General features: G+C 43.4%; 1 protein-coding gene across 12 annotated transcripts in view; it reads left to right on the forward strand.

The window, feature by feature from the left end:
- The window catches only part of PTPRT (protein tyrosine phosphatase receptor type T), a 430,013-nt gene that overhangs the window by 262,190 nt on the left and 149,196 nt on the right, over nucleotides 1-18,627 (forward strand). For all 12 annotated transcript variants that reach the window (XM_039563312.1, XM_039563314.1, XM_039563318.1 and 9 more), the window contains exons 8-9: nucleotides 13,713-14,009; nucleotides 15,267-15,376. In XM_039563312.1, the coding sequence (XP_039419246.1) occupies nucleotides 13,713-14,009; nucleotides 15,267-15,376 (407 nt within the window). The remainder of the gene's footprint in view (nucleotides 1-13,712; nucleotides 14,010-15,266; nucleotides 15,377-18,627) is intronic.

Genomic DNA, 18,627 nt, shown 5'->3' on the forward strand with positions numbered 1-18,627 from the left:
CAGCACCTGAGCTGGCCAGGAATATCCATGTGCTGGGCAGAACCACCTCTCCTTGTGCCGGTAGAGCAGGCACTGAGCAGTCAGATGCAAGCTCCTCTCTCAGCTTCCCTCCCTGCCCCATGAGCGGTCCAGGATTAAGTGACAAGTCTGGCTTTTTATCACAAGGAAGTGTAAGATTGGAAATGCCAAAACATGTATTCTTATATGAAGGCTGGCATTTCAGCTGATGAGCTAAATAAGGCTGATTTAGGGTTATTTCTACCTGGGTATTAATTTCTGCTTATAATAGAAGCACCAGACATGTGCTGTCCAGTGCAGCTGAATGCAGCTTTATTTCACGTCTCAAAGCCACCTCCTAGCAAGTTGGATTTGTCACATCTTGGATAGGAGGATTATCTTCACAAGAGTATTACCCATCTAGCTGAAAATTTCTGGTTCTTAATTTCTGTTTCTTCTTTCTTCATACCTCCCTTATTTCCTGGCTGACGGACTGTACACACACAGTACACTGTGGTTTTTAGCTCTTTGATGTTATTGCCTCCTGTTTGTGGAAGTCACGCTCAAGCTAGCTTTAAACTGCCTGTTGGAAGCATATCCCAGAAGAGAATGGGATCCAACAGGAAAAAAACAGCTCTGTATTTAACGAGTTTATTCAGTAACATTTGCAGCATTTATGGAGTTTAAGTGGCTGCACTGCTAAGGATGCACAGTGCCTGCATTTGAGAGCTAGGCTGGTATGGATAAGTATAAAGCAGACTGGAGAGGTAACAAGCACATTGCTTTGCACCCTCATTCCTGGAGATTAAAATTTCTTTCCTTTAGGAAGGAACAGAAAGGAAGGAACACCTTTCAGTAAGTGATCAGGTGTGTGTGTGTGCTTTGACAGTGGGGAAACTCTTCATGGCTTTGTAGTTTCACCAAATTATCCCCAAAGTCTGCTGTGCTTCTAGTGCTAGGTTCTCATGCCCCTTTGCTTTAGATATAAATGGATTAAGCAATAAAATTAATTGATATATTTATGCATGGACATGTAAAAAAGGATTTCGCACATTCTGAGGTTAACTGCAAAGATGTCCGGCCATCTAAAGCTTGGAATTTTGCCCGAACCTGAGCTTAGATGTGGCACCTGGGGACGTGGTTTAGTGGTGGGCTTGGCAGTGCTGAGTCAACAGTTTTACTCAGTGACCTTAGAGGGCTTTTCCAACCTTAATGATTCGATGATTTGAACATTCTATAACAACATTTCTCGTACCTCATCTGACACAGGGACTCCTTTGTTTGCGGGGTTGGCACTAGGGTGCTCCCAATTTTAAGTTGCCACCTGTAGCCCCTAACATCGATGGTTTTAAGGAATTCAGTTCGATGGGAGACCCTGCATGGTGCCAGGGTTGTTGCTTTGCTCTCTGTTCCCAGGCTGATGCCCTGGCAGTGGAGGTTGGTCACACTCCTCTAATGAGGCAGCCTGTGAGGGCATGACTGATTCAAACTGATGAATTTATCCCAGTCAGCTGCAAGTCTTGTTGCAGTAATAGCTTTGACAGAAATTGAAGTTAAACTGCTCTGAGTTGGTACAGAAATCTCCTTATGCTGCTCCCTGTATAATAACATTAACTTGTGCAGAAGTTGCTATGGGAGTGTATAAAGAGATTTGTGCTCTATGGGGAATCTGTAACTCAGGACTCTTCTCAGGATTTTTAACTCCTTGATTAACCCTAGTGTGACCACTTGGCTTCCTATTAAATACACATTCGTGGGATCATCTGTACCACACCCAGGCAGCACAGTCACGAGTACAAAGTGGGAAAATCACACTCTGACATTCCCATCATAGTCCCAGTGTGAGAAAGAACTGCTCTTTCTGTTCTGTTTGAATTTCCAAATAGTTGATGCTCGGCACAGTTATTTAACAGAAGTCTTTTCTGCATCAGTATAATGACAAAGGTCATCTTGTGAGCCAAATATATAAATGGTGGTTCTCATTTAAAATTAGTGTCTTGGGCCCCATGGTTTCTTTCCTGGTGGATTTGGGGATGGGAGTCTCTGGCAACATCACAAATCTCTGCAAACATAAAAAATTGAGGGTTCTAATGTGGAACAAGAAGTCAGAAAAAAATTTATCAGACCTCAGTTCACTCAGAGTGTCTGAGCAGTGCCTGATGCACCTGCTATGAATTGTAACTTACTTCAAGGGGTTTTCTCAGTTTTTTTAATATTTGCATGTCAATTCATGCAACTAAAAACTCTCTCTGACACTATCAAGTCTCACTGCCTCATATTGCTACCCATTATTATGTAAAATCTTTTCATACAACTACTGAGGTTGACTTTGAAAAGTAAAGAGATTTTTTTTTTTTTCTTGAGCTACACTTTAATCAGAAGGGTATTTTTCCTGGCATTTGGAAATACGAGAGTGTAATTTTTATACTTTATTGGTTGTTATTTGCCCTTCATTTTCCAATGGAAATAAGAAAATAAGGGTAGACAGTTCTTTCCCCTTCCATCAGCCATTTTCCCCCTGGATCAGATCACTGGATTACATTGTGTTTGCTTTGGACAACGTGCTTCACCAGCACTGGCTGACCTGGATTCATTACCCAACACTGAGCTGAAATTGTGAGAGCATTGGGGGAAGAAATGAAGTTTACGATTCTTGATCCTGATTGATCTTATACACTGTCTGTCTTCTACATAGAAAGCATCACCACTACTCTGTGGCTCCAGGAAAAAAATCTTTTCTGTCAGGGAGTGCTGGAGGGTAAAACAAACAGAAGGCATGAGCATGAATGCCAGAGCAGAGATGAGGGGCAGTGGGATTGGCTGAGTTCATTCACTTTTGCGTCTGAAAGCCACCCCTGCCATACATCTTGTGACTATATTAAATATGCCTTGTTGGGATAATGGGATGTCAGCCAGGACAGAAAGGATTCCAAAGCTCTAATCTTCTTCAGTGCTGAGAGCAGAATATGCCATGCCATTTCTGTGAGTTAAAATGGTGTACCAGGATGCTCAAACTGGCTTACAAGGACGCTCCAGAGCAGGATTTCTAACTGGAGTAGCTGGGCTTTGCCTGTTTTCCATGCGGATTCATGAAGATACTGGAACACTTAGCTGAGGAAGAACACAACAGCACAAATGGAGATGCAGGCTAAGCCTGCAGACACGCTGCAGTGGGCACGTGCTGGGTTTGCCCTTCGTGTGTGGTGGGTACCCAGCTAGTGAGCTGTGTCCAGGCACTTGGTATTCCCTGGAAATATCCCAGGCACTATTTGTGGGACGGATCACAGATTAAAACCCCAAACCTTGTTCTACTACAGAAAAAAATCCCCAGTGTGTTCTGCAGTTCATCATCCTGTAAAGCAGACACACAGAGTGTGTTGCTCCTTATTTCACTAAGAAGCCTGTTTAGTTGCTTAAGTTACAGCATAAAGTTATTCTACATTTTTACTGCTTTTTGCTGCTTTCTCTTCACATAATTTCTGAGCGAAATAATTCCATTTGGCTGATTGATTCAGGAATTTGACTGTCACATTCCAGGCATGACATTTGAAAATGCATGGTAATGGACTTGAAATGTGTTGCTGTAAGTTTTAAAGTGATTTTTTGTAATGTTGAGGTGGAGCACTAATATCCCTTTGGGTAAAATCTATTGCCCCTAGAAACAATATTTCAAAGTTCACTAATATTCATGACTGCCTTCCCCTTGTAATTGCACCACTGAAAGAAAAGCAATGTGCTTTCCAGGCTGGTTGGAAACAGCTTTGCAAAGATTTTTACAACAGTCTGTGACAAAAGACAAAAGTAGTTCCAGAGCAGATGAATGGTTGAAACGCAGTAAAGATCCAGCTGCAATGGGCTGGAACTCCTGTGCTCCATCTCTGCCTGGTGTCAGAGTAGCTTTCTGGCCCCGTCTCTGGCTGGCCCTGATGCCCCTGGGAGTTCAAAGCACAGACTTCATCACTTCTGTGCAGGGAAGAGTGTAGGGCTGCCCTCAGAGTGCAGAGAGCAGCTGGATTGCCTCCCTGACCTGTTTGTGGTCGGGATGGTTCCTCTCAGAGCTGAGGGAACAGCAACTGGACAAAAACACAAACTGGGAGTGCAATTATTTATTTAAATTCATCATTTTACTTCACACATTCATGCTGTTAGTGGGGCTGTGCCTGTGACTGAGGTCACCTCTGATGAGTTTTTAGACTGAGGGCTGTGATCACTGAGGGCAGCGCTTGTAAGCTGAACTGTGGTCTTAATGTCCCTGCCACACAGAGCACAGGAATCATTATCCCAGTGCGCCATTCATTATGGAATTATCCTGCTGGAATGTTAAGATTGCAGTAGTGTGAATTTTCATGTTTGAGGAACTCAGGCCATTTCTGTCAGGTGACTGCACAGCAAAGCTCACCTTGTGAATGAGAGGAGCACCAGGCAACTGCTGGCTACACCGGCCTCTCAAAAGGGTAGCAAGAGCCTGATTCCAGGTGCTGCACTGCTTGTGACACGTGCAGCAAAATGAAAATGATGTGAGTCTGTGTCCCACAGTGAAAACAGGGTTGGCAATTAAAAATACCTTTTCGTTGTTGATTTTTTTTCTTGCAAGCAGAGCACGAAAAACCTTTGGTGAGGAATGAATGCAAACCAGCAAAATGACACTTTCATGGTCTCTTCACCACCACCACGTTTTAACTTTTTCAATAGTGCTACAAGTTAGAGGTGGAAATTGTGTGTTTGCAATTTTAAGTGGTGATAAATCACTAATCATATCAAAAATTAGCAGGCAGCTCACCTGATAAAGAGGAGATGCAGTCAGTTTCTGCAGATTGTCACTCCTCAAGGACGAATAATGTGTTTTACAGGGAATATGCTTCAGCCAGAATAATTAGGGAAAATATAGATGAGAGCTGTATGTCTGATGGAGTTACCCTCTGCTGTTACTCTCAGAGGGCCCTCTTGAAAATCGGATCTGTAATGGATGTTATGGAGATTTGAAAGAAAATTTGAAACATGCGACTTTTTATCTGCTTTTGATGTTACATTCAGCTGCTTTCATCTCGGAGGATAAAAGTAATTGAACAATAATCCCGAAGAGAGTCAAATACACAAATCAATAAACTGCTCTCACAGGAGAATTTATTTTGATGAGCACACTGGTACCTCACTCCTCCCCACGTTCTGAGGTTTCCATTAGGTGGTCTTGTTCTCTTTAATACAGATAGTGCGCCCTGATTGGGACCGTAAACAATGAATGAGGCAGATCTACTCGCTGAGTATCACCAGGCAAGAACAGCTTTTTGCCTCCTTTGAGTGATATCCTAAATTTTAATTGAGTGCTGAAAGCTTGGCACTGTCTTTTTATTTTTATGTTCTTTTGGGAAGTATAATGAAAGCCAAGGGCTGGTGCTTCCATTAGACAAAGTGAGAACACAGGCTGTTCTTAGGCAAGATGCCTCTGTCGAGTGTTTTCCTACCTTGTCTGTGATGTATGGAGGAATTTTTCATCCTTTGTATTCCTTTTCTCTGCAGTGTTTCCAGTGATTTTAGACTTTTTTTTTTTAATCTATTGTGATTTATTCTTCTGAACTATTTATATGCATTCTTTAATGAATCCCAGAATGGGTCAGGTTGGAAGGGACCACAGTGGGCTCATCTGTTCCACCTCCCTGCTCCAGCAGGGCCATCCCAGAGCACAGGGCACAGGATTGTGTCCAGTCAGTTCCTGAATAACTCCAGTGAGGGAGACTCCAGCCCCTCTCTGGGCTCTGCTCAGGGCTGGCCCTGCCCAGGGCAGCAGTTCTGCCTCCTGGGCAGGGGAATTGCTGGGCTCAGGCCCTGCCCGGTGCTCTGGTGCCGCTGCCGGGCCCCGGAGCAGAGCCCGGGCCCTGCCCTGAGCCCTCCCTGCAGCCAGGGACACCCAGGGCTGAGGGCCCCTCTCAGCTGGGGCTCCTCTCGAGGCTGAGCAGCCCCGGCTCCCTCAGCCTGTGCTGGGCACGGAGCTGCTCCAGGCCCTTCCTCAGCTGCGCAGCCTCCGCCGGCCCCGCTCCAGGAGCTCCCTGGCCCTGCTGGGCTGAGGAGCCAGAGCTGGGCACGGCACCCCAGAGGTGCCCCCAGGGCTGGATCACCTCCCTTGATGGGCTGGCGAGGCCTCGAGAGGAGCCCCAGCTGAGAGGGGCCCTCAGCCCTGGGTGTCCCTGGCTGCAGGGAGGGCTCAGGGCAGGGCCCGGGCTCTGCTCCGGGGCCCAGCAATGGCACCAGAGCACCGGGCACACAAAGCACTACAACTACATCATCCACTACAGAAGCTGCTTAAGCCAGATCAACAAGTAAAACTGGGAATATTTTTATTTTTTTAAAATGTTTGTTGTTGAAGAACAGGATTCTGAAGGAACATTGAGAATTTCTCTTGCAGGTTGCACAGACAGAAAAAGAACCCACCGTTACAAATGAGAGAAAACCTGTCTGCAAGAGGAGTGCTTTTTTCTGCTGCTCAGAATAATTGAACAGCCCTGTGACTGTGTAGAGGAAGCCTCTGTTTTATTCACTATTTTGATTACCTTATTTATTTTTATAGAGATAATTTATGTTTTGTCAGGATCTAGCTTCTGTGTTACTCTAAATCTCCTCCATTTAGCCCATTTGAGGATAACAGCAAAGCACACAGAGGAAGAGATAATAAAAATAAACGCATGTACGTGTTAGTAAAACAAACAGTTAAAATAAATATTGTATTTACACATAATGAAATAAATTTGTAAAACTGGAGGCTTTACTTTTGTTTGGTAAACACCAAGTGGTTTACCTGCTTTCTAATCTCACTTTCATTAGCATATTTAATTATGCTATTGTATTTAATCATCAAAATGCTCAATAATGTACATTTTGTTCCCAGCCATGGAATGCCACTGCTGTGTGTATCCATGATAGATGTTTTTAATAAAATCAGTAATTACCCTTTATTGTTCTTTTAAATTGTTATTTTTAAGTGTGTTAGGGCACAACAGGTTTGGGGTATAAAAGAAAGCAAGTTCTCATTTTGCCATTTCATAATACAATGAAAAAAATTCCTTTAAATAGATGCTAATAAGCCTTTTTTAAAAAGCAGTGCTTAATTATCTTGAAGTTGTTTACAAGTGGAGTTTTGGCAGCTCAGCTCTGGCTGCAGCAGTGCTGGGACAGGTGTTGGGAAGGCTGTGCTGGCAGCTCAGGTCCTGCTCTCCACAGCCTGTGCTTTCCCTGTGACCTTGGCCAGCACCTGGATTTAGTCTGGGAGTGTGACAGGCACATTTTGAAACAAATGGAGGGGTCCAGATAGATCTGGGATCCATTTAAGGGCATTGGGGTTGTTTTAAACTTGTTTTGTTTGGTTCTCTTTAGCAAAGTAGAAGTCAGCAATTAGAGGATGTTTGATAGGATTTGTAATGTATGAAATATTTTCCTTTTTTATATATATTTTCAAGTCTTGGGTCTCTTTCCATGCAGAATTCTAAGTGAAATTTGCAACTGAAACTAAACCAGACCAATTAAAAAGAAATGAAGAGGATTTGCAGCTAACTGAATTTAAATTACTATGTTAGTGGTGGAGAGAGCTCTGTCCCTGGCTTACCTAACCACATACTGCATTACCTAACTAATTTCCTATTTCTATTATAATAGATTCATCAGTGTGGCAGCTTTCCTCCTTCTTTATTGCTTAGAGAATGCCCTAAAATAGCCTGGTTTAGTTTATCAGCTGTAATGACACCCATTTCTTTGTACGTGGCTTGAGCTTCAGCTGACTGTAGGCATCTCACAAACAGGTTGGTTGTTCTCTGGTGATTTTATTGTGTCAGTCTCACTCCTTTCTTCTCTTTTCTCTGTTGCAAGTCTTTCAGAACACACCTTTCTGTGTAATTGCCTACTTTCATCTCTGTCTGCACTGCTTTTGGACCAGTGATGATATCTGAAGTGGTTTAAAAGAAAGCAAAAATTAGATCCAAATATTAGGGAGATGTTCTTTCCGCAGAGAAGGGCAAAACCAAAACACTTCCACAGCACTGAAAGACTGGTGAGCTCTGTTTAATCAGTGTTTTTGTCTGTCATGTCTGAAAAGGTATTTAGCCCACATTTTGGCTCAGAGGCATTGAAATGTGATGGGCAGCAGCTGTGAGAGCTGCGAGGCTCAGCAGAGGAGCTGTCACAGAAGGACACGTTGCACTTCAGGGATGGACAGCGTTGTCCATCACCCAGAAATGTCTGTGCATGGGACACGGCTGTGGGAGGTGCTCATGGGACAATTTGTCTGTCAGGATCTCTTTGAGGAGATGAGCAGCACACACTGTGGAGGGGCTTGGTTTACCCTGAACGACCACACACCTGTGAATTTTGCATTTAAGGTAAATCATTGATTATTTTTGTTCTGTTTGCCTTCCTACATTTTTTGGTAATAGGTGTGTTTTCCTAGACTTGTTTCATCCTGTGGAAGTTAAGGGAGGAAGATGAGGAATAGGGAATAAAGGGGAGATAGAGAAGGCTTCAGCTTTTATCTAATACCTGGAGTAAAATCCTTGTTGGACACATTTCTGTTTGGTTTCCCATCCGTAGACCAAGAACAATATCTTTGAAAAACACAAAGGAAACCTTCTAACTGCTGGTTCAAGGCCAGGTTGGGTGGGGCTTGCAGCACCTTGCTCCAGAGGAAGGTGTCCCTGCTCATGGCAGGGGGCTGGAACGAGATTATCCTCAAGGTCCCTGCCAGCCCAAGGCTTTCAGAGGTTCTGTGATTATGGGTTTTGTTGCTTTTGCTTGAAAAACGGCCACTGTTTCAATTTATTGTGGGAGTGAAATATTCTGTGCACTTCTCCACTACCAAATTTATATTTTGTAAATGCAAATGAATTTCAGTGTTTTCCTGGGCTACAGAGAGAGGCTGTACCACACTGGTAGCTGGGAGAACACAGGTTTTGGTGGCCTTACCAGCAACCAGTGCACCCAATTTTCTCCTTAACTCCTCCCAGTCTGCCTAGAGGAAGGGACTTCACTGGGGTGTGCCCAGGTTTTGGATGGCCTGGGCTGGTTGGAGTGACTGCCTGAGGACCTCAGTGTAGGTGTGCAGAGGGAAAGGCAGAATCCATCGTTACATCTGTTTTCTCTTTGTATCTGAAAGCATCAGTTCAGGATTCACACAAAGCTGCTGCTCATTCCATGCTCATTTTTCTTACCTTTGTGCATTCTCAGTCTCTGTAGCCTGCTGCTGGGAAACAGAATTTAATCAGTGCACTGCTAATAAACTCTGCCTCCTGCTCTCCATAGGGTCAGGGGACACAGGCACAGTGCACCAGACGAGGAGGGACATCTCCACTCCCTGTCATGTCTTTACTGACAGCAGCAATTTCTTGCAATTAGGCTCCTGCAGCAGGTACTTAACCCGGGGCAGCAGCTGATTGTCTGTGTTTAACTTCACTCCTCGACTTGAGCTCTGTTCAAACCCCAGTGTCCCCCCACAGCTTCCTTTCCTCTGTTCTTCCCCTGATGGAGGGTTACAGAGCTGTGACAATTGTTATTGATAATCTAAACCAACCTTTTCTTTTCTATGCCTCACCTTGAGTGAGAGGACGGCAGAGAACAAAATGAGCTCTGGGACACTCAATGAGGAATGAACAAAACCGGCCTTAAAAGTCAGCTTTTGTGTGAAATTCTGATGACAGAAAAAGCAGTCTCTGAACATTGTTTGCTCAGTAATGTCTTTTTACCTGGACTGAGAACAGAGATCTCCCCTGGGAGAGATTCTTTCATTCGAGCAACTTAGAATCATCATTTAGGTTGGGAAAGTCCCTTAAGCTCGAGTCCAAGTGTTGACCCAGCACTGCCAAGCCCCACACTAAATGATATCCCCAGGGGCTACACCTACATGTGTTTTGAATCCCTCCAAGGATTGTGACTCCAGAAGTTCCCTGGGCAGCCTGTTCCAACACCTGACCATCCTTTCTGTGAAGAGATTTTCCTCTTGTCCAATCTGAACATCCTCTGGCACAACTTGGGGCTGTTTCCTCTCATCCTATCCCTCGTTCCTTGGGAGCAGAGCCCGACCCTCCCGGCTGCCCCCTTCTGCCAGGGAGTTGTGGAAAACCAGAAGATGCCCTGAGTCTCCTTTCCTCCAGGCTGAGCCCCCCCCCAGCTCCCTCACACACTCCTCATAGGACTTGTGCTCCAGACCCTTCCAGACTTGCCCATCCCAAGTGTTCCAGAAAAGTTCCTGGCTGCTGAGTGTTTGCTGCAGCCTACCAGAGTAATGAAAGGTAGCAAAGCATCCGTGAGTGACGAGGTATTAAAAATACTGTTCAGTCCTTGACTTTGATGTGAATGTTCAAAATGTAATTAATGGTTCAACCAGGCTGAAATAAAAATACAGCACTTGCACAGTGAAATCCCAGAGACTGCAATTTTCCTTGCGTGGGTTCAAGACTCATTTCAGTAGATCCCTGGCAGTTATTTTGTTGCTTAAGCTTCTTAAGAATTTCCTTTTTTTTTCCCCTAAAATCTCAGGACACATAGAAAATTTTACTTCAGGTTACACAGTTTACACCAATATCTGATCTCTTAAGTATTTGAATTGGGCCAGTGTTCTGTCCTGCTTTGGAGGGTATCTTTGTATGGTTGAAGCTGAGATACATACTAGCAGCTTCTATTCCACTAGCCAAGTGCAAAGTTACTACTTTTCAGATATTTTCTTGTACTATTTGGAAGCTATCATTCCAAGAATACAGAAACGGAGAATTTTGTCTCGTTTCAAATATCAGCACTACAGAGAATTGTAGATGAATTTTAAAATTTCCTTTTCTTTTGAAGGAAAACATTATGAAAAAGGTGATGTTAGACAGATCCCAGGAATAGGTGCTACAGACCTTTTGAGACTGAAGACTCACAGACCTAACAGGCAGAAGGAATTATATAGAGAGGAGAGTAGGACCGCTGCCCCTTAAAAACAACAATACAAACTCTCATCTTTGAAGAGGAGGTTTCAATGGCTTCTGCTGCAGAGGAAATCAGTGTGGTGACAGGAAAATATTTCCAAAATTATATAGTCTCACTATTCAGAAAAAAAGGAGATTGAAACCAAGAGAAGAAAACCGGAGAGAATATAAAGCTTTCCAGGGTCAGCTTCTATTTGTTGATTTAATTCCAGTCTGGTTTCTCCCTCTCTAAACCTAAAATTTAAGTAGTTCTTACTAACTTATTCTCCCTCTGTTCAAGGATCTTGATGGCCACCAGATGTCAAATCTCTATGCTTGCAGCCAGGGACACCTCAGGATATGGGTATTTGAGACCTGGTTTAGGACTGTCAGGCTGAGGACAGATGGTTCTTGTGAAAATGTGGTGTAGTGGGGTCTGCACTATGGATTTTACCTTCTTGCTTTGTAACCCAAACTCCTCTGTGGTTCATAGGCTGGTTACTCGATCCAGAGACTGTTTCAAACTGTGTGTGTGTGATGGAGCTCACAGCATTTACAGCAAAGTTTTGAGCAGAATTAGCAGCTGGTTGAGAGAAGCTTCACACTCAGAGTTTGGGATAGGAAAGGAAAGGGCAAATGTGGACAGGATGAGGAAGGAAGCTGAAAACTGCAGGAAGTCTTCCCTAGCCCAGCTTTGGGCAGAGGACTTGGTGAGGTGATGCTGGATCAGGTTGTTCCTTACTCACAGATACAGTCAGCATATCTGACATCGATTATCAAATGCCCTCTAACTGCTGATTCACTCCATAACATGACTGATTTTAAGACAATAACTGTAATTAAAAAAAAAAAAGGCAGTATAACATTAACATGGAGGTGAATTGCCATTTTCAGCTGCATTATTGTCTTGGTGTGAAATGTTTTTGCTATGTCTCAGCCACATTCTGCGCTGGGCTCTGCAGCTCAGCGCTTGCTGTAACGCAGAGTTCAGTAGGGCAAATATCTTCGTTTGTTTTTGGTTTTCTTTCCTTTGGATGCATCTTGGAATGAGGCTGGGGATTACCTTTACTGTTTCAGAAGCTGAATATTTTCAGAGAACCATTCTTTTGTTCACCTGATTTACCTGTACAACTCATCTGCAAATTCCATGGATTTATAGAAAATAAATGCTTAGCACCTAACGCTAAGCATATATGTGTATATTTCTGCATAAAAATTTCCTAATTTCTAAATTAGCTTTTTTGTTGTTGTATGACACACAGAGTTAAAGACTCACATTTAAGAGGTGTTTTCTAGATGCTGAGGGATTGACATGATTTATAGGGAAACCTAAACCATTTGCTAGCTTTAGACCCCATGTCTTTTAATATCCATCCTGTTTCCAAAGAGTCTGCACACGTGTGTATCTATATAAAGATGCAGAATACTTTCCCATTGCCGGTCCTTAGGGGATTTTTAGCAGTGATACAGAATATACAGGTTGTTAAAATGTATTTTCTGCTTATGCTTGAGTAGACTGAAGTCAGTGGCTGGTACATGCTTTACTTTCAAGAATTACTAGAAGGGTTTTTTCCCACTTTAATTATCTCTCAAAGGAGTGTGACTGGTATTCAGAAGTCCTTCCAACTTTTTTGTTCCCATGAAAACATTTTTTTTTAATAGGTTGAAGTCGTGAGAGAATATGAGAAGTGGGCAGAACCCTGAATTGTGCTATAAGTTAAGAAACTTTATATGAAATTACGTATTTTCTGATTACCTTGTTCAGATACATATTGAGCGAAAGAGCAAATACAAGTTGAAGAAATGTCAGATAAACAAACCAACATCTGTGGAATTTTTATGATCTGACTTATCTCAAACACTGATTTTACTCACTCATCCTTCATTCTTTATATCTACACGTCTAGTGACACATGCATTTATATTTTATATAAAGGGCAGAGTGTAGTCAGCGCGTTTGAGTTAGGCTGTTAAATTAAGGAACAGCAGGTGAAAATGATTCCTCCACATGAATATTCAAAGTGTACCTCAGATACTGTAGAAAGAATAATAAAGAGCAAAGAAACTTTGATGGGACCAAGGCATGGAGATGATCTGAAATTAAAGTTTTATTGGCACAAGGTTGAGATGACTCAGAAAACTTACTCCAGGAGTGGCAGGATCTGCTTGTACACCCCATTGCCAGAACATCCAAGAGTTTAACAGATGAGGAGACACTGGGATGTTGGAAGTCCAGCAGTTGGTCCCTTAGTCTTGATTCTTCCACCCTGGGGCTTCAGTGTGAGCACAGTGGGTGTGGAGGTGGCAGGAGGGTGTAGGGGCCATGGAGCTGAATTCAAAGCTGAGACTTGAGTTCATTTCTTCCCCGGGGACCATTTCCTGTGTGTTTGCATCACTTAAGGCAGGACTCACCAAGGTTGTTAAGCACTGTCAAATAGGCCATCAACTACTATTATTTTTAAAATTTTTTTTGTAAAAATGAAGAAAGAGCAACTTCCCCACCCCTTACCTGATGGAATCTAGTCACCACTGTTGGATTCAGTGAGGTCTCACAGGAATCAGGAGCATGACCACTGTTCAGGTCCTCACGGCAGAACATTTCCAGGCAAAACTCAGGAGCCAGAACGCAGTTGTGGATCTGACGCTCATTTCCGTATTACTTCATACATTCCACAGACAAGAACACCCAGAACTGTGCGCTGCTGGGACACTGGAGACACGGGAGGAAGCGCATTAATGGATGGCCACCTTGTTTAAACATCAAATTCTATTTCTGTTTCTTCTCCTGCTTCCCAGATCCCGTGCACGGGCCGCAGAACGTGGAGGTGGTTGACATCCGCTCGCGGCAGCTGACGCTGCAGTGGGAGCCCTTTGGCTACGCCGTGACACGGTGCCACAGCTACAACCTCACTGTCCACTACCAGTACGTCTTCAACCAGCAGAAATTCGAGGCAGAGGAACTCATCCAAACTTCTTCTCATTACACCCTGCGGGGGCTCCGGCCCTTCATGACCATCAGGCTGAGGTTGGCCCTCTCCAACCCCGAGGGCAAAATGGAAAGCGAGGAGCTGGTGGTGCAGACTGAGGAGGATGGTGAGTTGTCGTGGGGTTGGGTGGTTGGGTTTTGAGGGAAGACTCATATTTCAGTTGTAAATAACAACGTAACCCTCTGTCCCACAAGACTTGTGTATCTTCTCTGCACAGTGTGTCTGTTTTGAGTGTAAAACTTGTAGGTTTAAATGATTTCCACTTCACAGCCACGTTCCTGAAAGGGCAAAGATCCCTGAAGTGCTTGGGCAAACACCAGTCTGAGCAGCTATTAAAGAACTGTAGGTTTAATTCTTTGTGTTCTGAACCACCCAGCAGCTTCCTTTATCATATGGGCAAATGCAATCCTAGTATTTATTGATTTTTCTTGTGCCTTCACAGAAGGCGGCATCCCAAAAAAAGCTACAATCCCTTCCTTTCCAGAGCATAGCTTTTCTTAACGCTGATCTTCTGGACATCACATCTTACAGAGATCTCAGAAGCAAAATTAATTGTGGATATGAAAGAACAGCTGTGGATGTAAAAGAACAGTTTTCTGGAAGAACTGATGGAAAGCTTCAAAGTGTTGTTATCCCACCTGAGCTGTTTCAGACCAAGGACTACATTCCTCTGCCTGGACTGTAGAAGTTGCTGTCCTAAGTTTCTCTCAGCTGAAAGTGGCTCTTCCAGCCCAATAATAAATTACATGGGGGACACAAAAGGATGGCAAACATTTCAAAAAAATGAGCAGGGTTTTTATCAGACAAGCTTGGGAGTGCATTTAGTTGGTTACCTCCTACAGCATTCAAATTTTGCTGGAGTAGGTGGATTTTTGAGCTGGCCTTGTAGCTGTAATGAAATTTAAATCCTGCACCATTACTTTACTAAGCAAATCAGCCTTTCCTATTGATAAAGGTGTGCAGCCCAGCAGCATCTCCATGCCAAGGTGCAGTCTGGCTGTTTAGGTGGAGAGTTCTGCTGTTGTGTGGGTGGAGGAGGACGGATTAAATTCCCTGCTGCTGCTCTGCTGTACTGGAATAAAATCATGCTGAAATTAGCGTCATATTTTCATGGGTTCTGATTTTATTTGTCACTTAGTGGTTACATTAGGGTACTGTTATTTGCACCAAAAGTTGAGAAATAAGCCTTTCACGTTGATAGTAGCTTGGTAATGGTAGTGCCTTGAGGGATTTTAATTTTTAATTTTATTTATTTTTAATATTCAGCTTCCTGTCTGGTGGCCTTTTGGTGTCTCACGTGCAGCTGGAGCTGGGGGTAGTTTTTAACAGAGTTTGTTGTTTGTTTTGGTTTTTTTCCCTGCAGTTCCTGGACCTGTTCCCTTGGAATCTATCCAAGGAGGACCTTTTGAAGAGAAGATCTACGTTCAGTGGAAGCCTCCAAATGAGACAAATGGCATCATTACACTCTATGAGGTGAGGAGAACAGATTGTTGTCAAGGCATACGTGCCACAGGGCCCTTTTCATGTGTGTTTAAGCCAATCCTGAGCTCTGAGACATCTCAGCAGGTGCTATAAAAAGCCTGATTAAAATAGATAAGAATCTTCAAGATAGTCTGCTTCTACCAAAAAAGTTTCCCAGTTCAAGAAAGAGAAAGATTTCTTTCCAGTATTTGCGGCAAAATGAGAGCCACACGTTTTGCCGTGTCTCAGGTGCCCTTTTTCCTTCTGCAGAAGCTCCAAGGTCTGTTTTCTTTCTTTTTTTCTTTCTTGAGGTAAAACACTGTTAGGTTTTATACCTACACTCTGTAACTGATTCCTTTTTGCCTTTCCACCAGTCACAGCACTTCCTGGCAATATCAGCAGAATGGAAACATCAAATCTTATCTTACAGTGCTCTTTTTGAACGTTTCAGTGATACATTTGTCCATCCCAACAACTTCCCTGATGCCAAACAAAGTGTAGAGCAGGTTATGGGATGATCACTGACTATCCTGTGCTGGATGAGAAAGAAATGTTTAAATTTGATCCCAGAGTGTATCAGAGGTGGTGTTTCTTGTGAAGGTAAGGACGTGTTACTGCTGTCATGTGCTCCTGGTGAAACTCTCCATAATGTCGTGTACGCCCAACTGTGTGGAACAGAAATGCAAAAGGAGGAACCCTTTAGGGGATTGTGTGAAATAGAAGTCCTACAAGAGAAGGTAAAAGCGCTTGGATTCAATAGCAGAAAGTGGTGCACCAGTGCTGGCTGAGCGTGTGTCAGTTTATGGGTTCAGCATTCACCTCCGTAAGATTAGAGAAAGCGAAACATAATTTTATTTTTATGGTGACATAAAACCCCTCACTGTGGCTTGTGTAGCGTTTTCTGACACAGAGGGGTAAGAAGCAATATTTCACTTTCTCTTGTGCTTTTTGTACAAACTCACTTTAGAAAAGCCACAGGTGCAAAAAGCAGGTCTCCCACCACCGATGAGGTTCTCCCTGGGTTTTCTCTTCCCATCCAGTCTCTCCATTTGGGACAGGATGTCCTGTGACGTGGCACTCCCAGATCTCCTTGCTAGCACTGGCTCTCTGTGTCACAGTCAAATGGAAAAAATGAAGCAGGTTTAACATCATTGAGATCTTACACCACAGCGTGAGCAACGGATGAAACTTTCTCCTTGAACTTCGCTTTTAGGTCATCATTTGGCTCACAAAGGCCAGACTGAGTTTGACACAGCAACACTGAACAGATGAACAGAAGTTCTTTTGGTAATTCAGTGTCATTTCAGCTGGGCTGAAATCCCTGACTAAGTGTGGAGTCATTGTTGGTCACTGTTGAGACACTTACAGAAATATGTGCAGGGTGCAAATCATCTGTCAGTGCTAAAACAGAACTAACCCTCATCATTTCATGGTTTTTGAAGGTGTCTGTGTAAGGAATTAGGCAATAAAACTGGGTGTATTTTAAAGGAATTAACCCGAATAGAATCAGTTACGAGTTCATTTTTTTCTGGCAACATAGGTGACCTACAATAGAACATATTTAAAATAACCCAAGTCAAATGATGCAAATGATGCAGAAATAACTCCTTTTAATTTTTAAAGAAGCAGTTTCTTACTACAATATTGCCTTGGGCTCAGCTTGTTGAAAGGACTTCAGCAATCTGAGTAGCTTTTCTGGCTGAGCAGCTGCATGAGACACTTTATTGCCTGCAGGGTTGTGATGCATCATGACAGTGCCTTTGCCCCTGAAGTCACATCATTGCTCAAGTCTCAGCGGAGGCACAAACAAATTTTTCTTTTCTGATAATGACTCTCTGCGTATTTGGCAGCTGGAGACAAAGAGAAGTCAAGGTGAATTCAAACTCTTCTTCCTCCTTTTCCTACTCCCCCTCATCTCCAAAAGGATGAACATCCCAGTGCTAGAAACACTGTGAGAGCCAGAGTGCCTGGAGATTGTCACGAATGAAAATGTTGTCCTTTCCTGTCCCTTCTTCCATATGAAAATTCCTACAGAGCCTTTCCACTGTCCATGGAACCTGGAGACAAGTCCATCAGCTGGAGATATGTCCAGGTTGCACATAACCTGGAGAGATGGCCAGGGCACTCTCAGGGTGGTTTGCTCCTTTAGGAACATGGGGATCCATGCAGATGGAACCCACACAATTCCTGTACACTGTTACTGGTGTCACTGGGAATTCTGCTCTGTCCTGGGAGATTCAGTGATGTTCCAGTGAATTTGCAGCTCTCTGGAAGCTCTGCAATTGTGTTGCTGTTATTAGGGAGAAACAAACACAAAGGCCTGTGAGCATTTATTAAAGTAAAATTCCCTGCAAAGTATTTATTAAGTAGTACCACTTTATGAGCTTGAGTTAGTGGTGTCAGGTCCTGCATTACACCTGGAAGTAGCTGGCTAAATTCACACTCGGGAATTGTGTAGCTGAAAGTCTCTCGAACCCCTCTGGGCACAAACCCTCCGAATAAAAACAAACAAAGCCCCACCTTCTCCTCCTAGGAAATAGTTCCCTCCTCACCATCACCATCACAATCTGATTTACTGTATCTGGGTATTGTATTTTCCCTCTAATTCTGTTTTAAAAAAAATTGTTGTAAGCTTCTAAAACGCTCTGAAATAATCACGCTGTCTATTCTATTAACATCCCACTTGCTTCCCTTTGGGACTGATTTTCTTCTCAGGTCCCTTATCATCCTTGCAGCTCCCTGCCAGATGTCCCTATAACCCAAATTGCCGTTGCAGTTTTCATATCCACTGCTTGGGTGCCAACTGGGCTGGGATTCAGCAGCACAACCTTCAGCAAGTCTTTTGGCAGCCAGAAGCACTAATTTCGTAAGGACTGAATACTTCTAAAGAGCCTAAACAAAATGGAAGGACCTTAATGAACCTTTTTGACTTCTGCAAGTCTCTTCTGATGGATACTTTTCCTTCAAAATGCCATTGTAGCCTTTTAACAAAGCAGGAGCTTTGCATTTAAAAGTGGTTTGAACCCCCTCTGTGTTCAGTTGAGAATTAATTGTTTCACTGGGTACAGAAACAGCTCGATTTTTAAACAGAGGGACCTTTTAGATCCCTTGTAATTGCAGGCCTAGATCCTTCTCTAATTGCAGTCTGTTTCTGGGGAGCAGAAACCTCTTGTTCAAGGCAACTTGGAAAGCTCCGGGAATTACAAATCAGTTAATCAGTGCTGGAAAGATTAGGATATGAGCTGGGTAGAAAGGGAGGATGG

Source organism: Corvus cornix, chromosome 20 (genome assembly GCF_000738735.6).
Source record: "Corvus cornix cornix isolate S_Up_H32 chromosome 20, ASM73873v5, whole genome shotgun sequence".
In the NCBI taxonomy this organism is placed as follows: Eukaryota; Metazoa; Chordata; class Aves; order Passeriformes; family Corvidae; genus Corvus; species Corvus cornix.